This window comes from Haliotis rufescens, unplaced genomic scaffold, assembly GCF_023055435.1.
Source record: "Haliotis rufescens isolate VD_foot unplaced genomic scaffold, xgHalRufe1.0.p SCAF_17, whole genome shotgun sequence".
NCBI classification, from domain to species: domain Eukaryota; kingdom Metazoa; phylum Mollusca; class Gastropoda; order Lepetellida; family Haliotidae; genus Haliotis; species Haliotis rufescens.
The window spans coordinates 15177814-15188043 of NW_025963857.1; the positions used below are offsets into that span (position 1 = coordinate 15177814).

The 10230-nt window shown below is 45.6% G+C and overlaps 1 protein-coding gene across 1 annotated transcript; it reads left to right on the forward strand.

Annotated features, from left to right (window-relative positions):
- Positions 1 to 4114: 4114 nt before the first annotated feature.
- LOC124140886 lies at positions 4115 to 9362 on the forward strand. Its single transcript, XM_046508704.2, has 5 exons — positions 4115 to 4252; positions 5511 to 5598; positions 7293 to 7332; positions 7891 to 8072; positions 9148 to 9362. The coding sequence occupies exons 2-5, from the start codon at positions 5563 to 5565 to the stop codon at positions 9292 to 9294; spliced, it is 405 nt and encodes a 134-aa protein (XP_046364660.1). The 5' UTR covers positions 4115 to 4252; positions 5511 to 5562; the 3' UTR covers positions 9295 to 9362.
- The last annotated feature ends 868 nt before the right edge of the window (positions 9363 to 10230 follow it).

Here is a 10230-nt window from a genome sequence, read left to right on the forward strand (position 1 = left end):
AGCCATTGTGTCAGTTCCAGGATACACAATCAGCCATTGTGTCCGGTCTAGGATACACAATCAGCCATTGTGTCCGGTCTAGGATACACGATCAGCCATTGTATCAGGTCTAGGAGACACAATCATCCATTGTATCAGGTCAAGGATACACAATCAGCCATTTTGTCAGTTCCAGGATACACAATTAGCTATCGTATCAGGACTAGGGCACACAATCAGCCATTGTGTCAGGACCAGGATACACAATAAGCCATTGTGTCAGTTCCAGGATACACAATCAGCCATTGTGTCAGTTCCAGGATACACAATCAGCCCTTTGTGTCCGGTCTAGGATACACAATCAGCCATTGTGTCCGGTCTAGGATACACAATCAGCCATTGTGTCCGGTCTAGGATACATAATCAGCCATTGTGTCCAGTCTAGGATACATAATCAGCCATTGTGTCCGGTCTAGCATACACAATCAGCCATTGTGTCCAGTCTAGGATACATAATCAGCCATTGTGTCCAGTCTAGGATACATAATCAGCCATTGTGTCCAGTCAAGGATACATAATCAGCCATTGTGTCCGGTCTAGGATACACAATCAGCAATTGTGTCCGGTCTAGGATACACAATCATCAATTGTGTCCGGTCTAGGATACACAATCAGCAATTGTGTCCAGTCTAGGATACACAGTCAGCCATTGTGTCCAGTCAAGGATACATAATCAGCCATTGTGTCCGGTCTAGGATACACAATCAGCAATTGTGTCCGGTCTAGGATACACAATCAGCAATTGTGTCCGGTCTAGGATACACAATCAGCCATTGTGTCCGGTCTAGGATACACAATCAGCAATTGTGTCCGGTCTAGGATACATAATCAGCCATTGTGTCCGGTCTAGGATACACAATCAGCAATTGTGTCCGGTCTAGGATACACAATCAGCCATTGTGTCCAGCCTAGGATACATAATCAGCCATTGTGTCCGGTCTAGAATACACAATCAGCCATTGTGTCCAATCTAGGATACACAATCAGCCATTGTGTCAGTTCTAGGATACACAATCAGCCATTGTATCCGGTCTAGGATACACAATCAGCCATTGTGTCCGGTCTAGTATACACAATGAGACATTGTATCCGGTCTAGGATACACAATTAGCCATTGTGTCCGGTCTAGGATACACAGTCAGCCATTGTGTCCAGTCAAGGATACATAATCAGCCATTGTGTCCGGTCTAGGATACACAATCAGCCATTTTGTCCAGTCTAGGATACACAATCAGCCATTGTATCCGGTCTAGGATACACAATCAGCCATTGTGTCCGGTCCAGGATACACAATCAGACATTGTGTCAGTTCTAGGATACACAATCAGACATTGTATCAGGTCTAGGATACACAATCAGCCAATGTGTCAGTTCTAGGGTACACAATCAGCCATTGTGTCAGTTCCATGATACACAATCAGCCATTGTGTCCGGTCTAGGATACGTAATCAGCTTTTGTGTCCAGTCTAGGATACACAATCAGCTTTTGTGTCCGGTCTAGGATACACAATCAGCCATTGTGTGTAGTCTAGGATACACAATTAGCCATTGTGTCAGTTCCAGGATACACAATAAGCCATTGTGTCAGTTCCAGGATACACAATCAGCCATTGTGTCAGTTCCAGGATACACAATCAGCCATTGTGTCCGGTCTAGGATACACAATCAGCTTTTGTGTCCAGTCTAGGATACACAATCAGCCATTGTGTGTAGTCTAGGATACACAATCAGCCATTGTGACAGTTCCAGGATACACAATCAGCCATTGTGTCCGGTCTAGGATACACAATCAGCCTTTGTGTCCGGTCTAGTATACACAATCAGCCATTGTGTGTAGTCTATGATACACAATTAGCCATTGTGTCAGTTCCAGGATACACAATAAGCCATTGTGTCAGTTCCAGGATACACAATCAGCCATATTGTCCAGTCTAGGATACACAGTCAGCCATTGTGTCTGGTCTAAGATACACAATCAGCCATATTGTCCAGTCTAGGATACACAATCAGCCATTGTGTCAGTTCTTGGATACACAATCAGCCATTGTGTCCGGTCTAGGATACACAATCAGCCATTGTGTCCGGTCTAGGATACACAATCAGCCATTGTGTCCGGTCTAGGATACACAATCAGCTTTTGTGTGCGGTCTAATATACACAATCAGCCATTGTGTCTGGTCTAGGATACTCAATCAGCCATATTGTCCAGTCTAGGATACTCAATCAGCCATTGTGTCAGTTCTAGGATACACAATCAGCCATTGTGTCAGTTCCAGGATACACAATCAGCCATTGTGTCCGGTCTAGGATACACAATCAGCCATTGTGTCCGGTCTAGGATACACGATCAGCCATTGTATCAGGTCTAGGAGACACAATCATCCATTGTATCAGGTCAAGGATACACAATCAGCCATTTTGTCAGTTCCAGGATACACAATTAGCTATCGTGTCAGGACTAGGGCACACAATCAGCCATTGTGTCAGGACCAGGATACACAATCAGCCATTGTGTCAGTTCCAGGATACACAATCAGCCCTTTGTGTCCGGTCTAGGATACACAATCAGCCATTGTGTCTGGTCTAGGATACACAATCAGCCATTGTATCAGGTCTAGGAGACACAATCATCCATTGTATCAGGTCAAGGATACACAATAAGCCATTTTGTCAGTTCCAGGATACACAATTAGCTATCGTGTCAGGACTAGGGCACACAATCAGCCATTGTGTCAGGACCAGGATACACAATCAGCCATTGTGTCAGTTCCAGGATACACAATCAGCCCTTTGTGTCCGGTCTAGGATACACAATCAGCCATTGTGTCTGGTCTAGGATACACAATCAGCCATTGTATCAGGTCTAGGAGACACAATCATCCATTGTATCAGGTCAAGGATACACAATCAGCTATTTTGTCAGTTCCAGGATACACAATCAGCCATTGTGTCCGGTCTAGGATACACAATCAGCCATTGTGTCAGTTCCAGGATACACAATCAGCCATTGTGTCAGTTCCAGGATACACAATCAGCCATTGTGTTAGTTCTAGCATACACAATTATCCATTACCTGGATCGATGCTCCTCATGTCAATCACGTGATTGTCTGGTCCAGACTCGATTATTTACAGACCGCCATCACATATCAGGAATACTTCTGAGTGCGGCGTTAACCAACCAACCAACAAACAAACCTCCCAAAGTCATATCAGATGAAACACATCTACCTGAGCCATCTCACTCGAAACCTTAGAATAACCCAATTCATCTCACTCGGAACCGTTCCGGGAACTGAGGTTGGGAAGGGCGAGTTGCTAACTTGGTTGATGCATGTCATGGTATCCCAATTGCATAGATCGATGCTCATGATTTTCACAGGATTTTAATTCAAGCCATGAGCCTGAATATTATATTAAGAAAATCACCTTCCACAAATGATTTTTTTTGCGGCAAATAATCTCTTTTTTTAATTGTCTGAAGCATAATTATGTTTTCAAATTTTTAAAACATCAAATGGTCAGAGATCCCGAATTACACAGAAACAAGGATCTCAGTATCACAAAGAATGTTTACTAGACCTGGACTATGAGTGAGTGAGTGATTTGGGTTTAACGCCGCTTTGAACAGTATTCCAGTTATATCACGGCGTAACAGCTTAATGTGGGAGGAAAGCCCGAAGTGATGCAGGTCTCAGACGTTTACCAATTCGTTGAAACCCACGAGCACGGGTACGGTGCTGGCAAACCTAGAAACATAATGGGAGCGAACCGGGATTCGAACCCACAATCATCGGTTTCTGGCGTGCCCAAGGGACGCAACTCTGCACAGTGAATGGCGGCGCCTCAGACGACTGGGCCGACCCTGGACTATGAACAACATATCGTGGAACGAACTAACTCATAACAAATGACTCAACTTTTAACTTTTATTGAAAAAAAATGATCAAAAGAAAGTATCCAGGAACCAAATAAAACATTCAAATCCGATTAATTATGGTGTTCTAACGCTTGAGGTTTGTTGGAATGTATTCACGTAACTTGTACGGGGAATACAAGAGAACGCATTGCGACTGGTAGCAATACCCGGAAACATGTTCGTGGTTTGTGACAGGAAAACACCCACGTGGTAAGCGTGCTGCGGTAGCACGAAGTTCCCGTGCACTGACACTGTCGATCGCCAAACACAGTAAAATCACAACCGCGGAGACGAGGTAGGGTGTGATATGTTCTTGTTTATTGTTTCTTTGCATCAAAAGGGAGAAAATGTTATCACGTCGAACCTTATTGCTTTGCAGGGCTACTGCCGTCTCCTCCAAATGTTTCTGTCTCCGTCGGCCATATTATTTTTTTCTGATTCAAGTTCTGGTAACTGGATCCCCGCCCAAATAATGCTGGAATATTGCTGCAGTCGGCTTGAAACCGTATTTATCGGCACCCAACCCAAACTCGTGGCTTTTTACCAAGTGGTGAACATGAAAGACCTGCATATCAAAATTATTTTAACGTTTAGGAGCTTAATTATGTTTTCAGGGGGCACGGGTCGCCCAGTCGTCTAAGGCGCCGCGATTCGCTGTGCAGAGTTGCGTCCTTTGGGCACGCCAGAAACCTATGATTGTGGGTTCGAATCCCGGTTCGCCCCTATTATGTTTCTAGGTTTGTCAGCTCAATACCCGTGCTCGTGGGTTTCACCGAAGTGGTAAACGTCTGAGACCTACAACACTTCGGGCTTTCCTCCCTCATTTAGCTGACACGCCGTGAACTGGAATAATGTTAAAATCGGCGTTAAACCCAAAAACTAATTGCTCAATTCATTTTTTAAATAATAATAAAGATGAACTGTGTTCATTTGACACATTGAGTGCAAAAGGACACATAATTTATTTTCCCACAATAGGCGGCATTTATAAGTTTTCTTGAGTAAAACATGATCCTTTTTCGACTGCTCCCCACCAAAGAAAGTAGTAAATTATAATGCTTGCTTCCCATGTCCACATTAAACTAATGCTGATATGCAACTGGAATACTGTTAAGAGCGGCGTTTAACGGGTAGCATATCGGCTTATAATACGTCAATCGAGGTATGATACCCTAAAAAACTTAGTCCCTACCACGGCGTATAATATGAAAATCGGGATAGTTTGTTGCAATTCTGAGATGCGAAAATTGCCTGAACAATTTGTTTCATTGCACACCTATTATTTTGTTTTGATATGCAACCGATGCTTACCGTTAAAGTCGACTATGCTTGTCAGAGGCAACAGTCAGACTCGCTGACTTGGTTGATGCATGTAAACAATATCGATGCATAAAATCAATGCTCATGATATCGATCTCTGGTTGTCTGGACTCGATTATTTACAGACCTCCGCCATATAACTGGAATATTGCTGTGTTAAACAACTAACAGCAACTTGTTTTGATTTGTCTTTAACCTCCATGTACCTTTACCGCTCTTTTGCCTTTGACCAGACCCTCCTTGGTAGCAGCAAGGATCAGGTTGTGGCTGGTGCCCGGTTCAGTCATGGAGATCTCGGCCTTCATTGTTCTGGTGCTCATGGTAGGTCGTTTCACTATAGATATGAACCGAGAATATAATGTGGGAAACGAAGGGCATGGGCTGTCCATTGGTTCAACTCCCAGCCGCCGCGATTCGCCCGTGTCAGGATCTGCTAGTCGTTTTTTCCTTGGAAGGAGATGGTGACATTTATTTGCACTCTAAGTTTGGTGGACCCGTGAAGATCCGGGGTAGAATAGGTCTTCACCAACCCATGCTTGCTGTAAAAGGCGACTATGCTTGTTGTAAGATGCGCCTAACAGGATCTGGTGGTCAGGCTCTCTGACTTGGTTGATACATGTCATCGATCCCAATTGCTTGGATCGATGCTCATGATGTCAATGACTGGATTGTCTGGTCCAGACCCGATTATTTCCAGACCGCCGTCATATAGCTGGAATATTGCTGTGCGGCGTTAAACAACAAACAACAACCCACTCCGTCGGTCTTATTTCAGTTGGCTTATATGAGCAAAATGTGCAGCAGGGGACCCGACCCAGAACCCCGGGACCCGACCAAGAACCCCGGGACCCGACCCAGAACCCTGGGACCCGACCCTGAACCCCGGACCCCGACCCCCGACCATCGACCCCAGAACCCCGCCCCTGATAGTTGTAGGGCTTCAGTCCTACCCACACCGAGGTTGTACATGCTCCTACTGTTTGTTTTTTTAGCGCCGCGTCAATAGGAGGGACATACAAGGGACATAACTCGTAATAGCCATTGGTGGCGCTACGATCGAGCCTGAAAATTCCAGCCTAGATCGGCAAGGGTGGAAACTGGACTTTTATAGTCACTTAAATCCCTTACCTCGGGAAGATGGATGCGTCTCGATTGGAAGACGTTCAAAGATGAAACATGTTGTTACCCTGCCTGTTATCTCGGTGGGTAAGCTCTGTGAAAAGGGCATTTGTCCGGACTATTACAATCAGGCGCACACACGGACGTGCATACAATCAGGCGCACACACGGACGTGCATACAATCAGGCGCACACACGGACGTGCATACAATCAGGCGCACACACGGACGTGCATACAATCAGGCGCACACACGGACGTGCATACAATCAGGCGCACACACGGACGTGCATACAATCAGGCACACACACGGACGTGCATACAATCAGGCGCACACACGGACGTGCATACAATCAGTCGCACACACGGACGTGCATACAATCAGGCGCACTCACGGACGTGCATACAATCAGGCACACTCACGGACGTGCATACAATCAGGCGCACACACGGACGTGCATACAATCAGGCGCACACACGGACGTGCATACAATCAGGCGCACACACGGACGTGCATACAATCAGTCGCACACACGGACGTGCATACAATCAGGCGCAAACACGGACGTGCATACAATCAGGCGCGCACACGGACGTGCATACAATCAGGCGCGCACACGGACGTGCATACAATCAGTCGCACACACGGACGTGCATACAACCAGGCGCACACACGGACGTGCATACAATCAGGCGCACTCACGGACGTGCATACAATCAGGCGCACACACGGACGTGCATACAATCAGGTCTCAACAGAAGTGCAAATATCTCGAATTTTGATCGGTTTTGGTCAAATCGGTGATACCCGTGCTCGTGGCTTTCCTCCGGTGGTAAACGTGTCCATATAACAACTAATTATTACACATGTTGAACATAATCCGTTTCACTGTTTCAGTTCGTGCCAGCGAGTCCGAGGTACAAGGCTAAACGACAATGTGAGTGGGTTTCAGAAATCGGTGAACGTAAGGTCTTTGGACCCGTTCCACAAAACGATCTTAGCGCTAAGATGTTACTCGTAACTTTCATACTTTAACATAGACTTACGACAATCGCAGCGCTAAGATCGTTTTGTGGAACTGAACACAGCTCGAGGATTTCCTCCACGTCAAGCTAACACGTCGTGATTAAACAGAAGTACGGTTACATACTGCTCTGAACAGGACGTCTTAATCACTCGTCTCTCGTTACGAACTGCTGTAATATGGGTCATGCGTCTATACAATTATACATGCACTACCATCCATTAGCAAAGCTAATTGCATGCTTGTCGTAAAAAGGCGGCTAACGGGATCTGGTCACTTTTACAGTCAGTTAACTCCCTTGCCTTGGGAGGATGGGATCAGGTGGTCAGGAATGCTGACTTGGTTGATGCATGTCATCGTTCTTTGTATTTCTGTAATCACCGCTTAGTGGGTATATTGTTGGCAGCCTTAACCCATTTCTGGCCATGTAATATGTTGTCATTAATATATTTTTGTTTGCCGTAAACACAGTAAAAATACACTGCGGTAAGGACTCCCGCACAGAAAAGGTGAACGTCACGTACATTGGAGAAGCGCGCATGATGTATGCCTTGAAGAACGGCGTTAAGCAGGAGAAATGCCAGGCAGAACATGTAGGCCAGGCGGGGCTTGTGCTTCTAGACATCAACCACCGGAAGGAGTGTGGATTCATGGTAAATAAATTTCGAGGTGCAGAACGAACACTCACACTCCTTTGGCCCGGGGTTCTTACTTGGACCTCTTTTGCCGGGGATCCTTACTTGGACCTCTTTTGCCCGGGGATCCTTACTTGGACCTTTTTTGGCCGGAATCCCCATTAGTAACCTCCCCCACCCCTCCGTCGCCCACTCACCCATCCAATCGGCTTGTCCCGGATTAACGAGTTGGTCGCCCTTTGACGTCATGGAGTGGAATGCTGCTTGATCGGCAGCCGTCACATACCAGGAAGGTTGTCTGCAAAGTGAAACATTAATAACTGAGGCATTTAAGTTTAGCTGACTGATCTATACTTTGTACCATGCGTACCAATTTTCTGGTTGCAGTACAAGTCTGATCTCCTTGATATCCTGCATCACCTATGTTATAATGTATTACTTTTTGTAATCTGCTTGGAGATCCGGTGGAGTAGCCCACTGGCCAAAGCGTTGGCTCGTCACGCTGAAGACCCGGGTTCGATTCCCCGCATGGGTACAATGCGGGAAGCCCATTTCTGGTTTCCTGTCGTGATATTGCTGAAATGTTGCTTAAAAATTGTTAAAATATTGTTAAAAGTGGCCTAAACCATAATCAATGAAGGCGCCATGACATGACACTACTATTGTTAAAACTGGCGTAAAAGAACTGGCTAAATGTCATACCTTCTCGGTGCCTCATAATTGCAAGAACCGCCCAGAGGAGTTTCTCATACTGTCAATCAGGGCGGTCGGGTAGTCCAGCTGTTAAAGCGTTCGCTCGTCACGCCGAAGACCCGGGTTCGATTCCCGACATTGTACAATATGTGAAGCCTATTTCTGGTGTTTACCCGCCGTGATATTGTTGGAATATTGCTAAAAGCGGCGTAAAACCATGCTCGCTCACTCACTCATACTATCAATCACTGGTTCGTCTTTTCCAGACTCGGTTATCTACAGACCGTCGTCATATAGCTGGAATATTGCTGAGTGCGGCGTTTAACAAACTTCACTCACCCTTAATCGGTAGTAATATCCAAGTATCTCTACCAGAACTACTGTTTATTTTCCCATCCAGCACCTACACAAGACCCACACGTGGACAATCCAAGTCAGGCTTCAGCACGTGAACAAGATCCTGACGGCACAGGATAAAGAGTTTTACCTTACTTGTGTATACGACGCTCACAAAAACGTTAGCCGATACAAGGATAGAAGTGATTAGAACCACTGAAATATTTCAAATTGATTTGGGTTCTTGTAGCACTTATAATAAACTTCAGGAACACTTGATTTCTCATCGTTGTTTTAACACTGTACACGGTTCGAAATCCCAGTGCTGCCATCCTTATGATTCTTTGTCAGTTGCAAGCTAGAGCTGGCGGGTGTGTTTCACTGTAGTTTGCATCATTTGCATCTCTTCCATCTTTCAAAAGGGGCGGTCGGGTAGCCTAGTGGTTAAAGCAGTAGCTCGTCATGCCGAAGACCCGGGTTCGATTCCCGACATGGGTACAATGTGTAAAGCCCATTTCTGGTGTCCCCGCCGTGATATTGCTGGAATATTGCTAAAAGCGGCGTAAAACCATACTCACTCACTCCATCTTTCAAGCAGACATGTGTGATACACCTCTAATTCTGCCAAAAGCCACATCGCACCCGTGAAGATCCGAGTTCAGAAACCCATGCTTGTCGTAAGAGGCGACTAACGGGCTCGGTTGGTCGGGCTTGCTGACTTGTTTAATGCATGTCATCGTATCCCAGTTGCGTAGATCGATGCTAATGTCAATCACTGGATTGTCTGGTTCAGATTTAAATATTTACAAACCTCCATCGTATAGCTTGAATATTACGGCGATAAACAACAAACAAACAAATCAAATCCGCATTCAACCAAACTCACTCGTCCCAACAGTCAAGCGTCTCCGTGGTCTTGTTGACAGAGCGTTTGCCAATATTTGCCATATTTCAATATTCCTCTTAAACCTATGGTCATACACACTGGCGCCATTGTATCGCATCTTTCCGAGGCAAGTGAGTTAACTGACTATAAAAGCTAAAACTGGACTGTTAGTCAATTAACGCCCTTGTCCCGGGAAGATGTTTCGTAACTCTTGCAAATGACATCATCTACAAATATTGGCGTCCTGCATCTCGGTTGCAC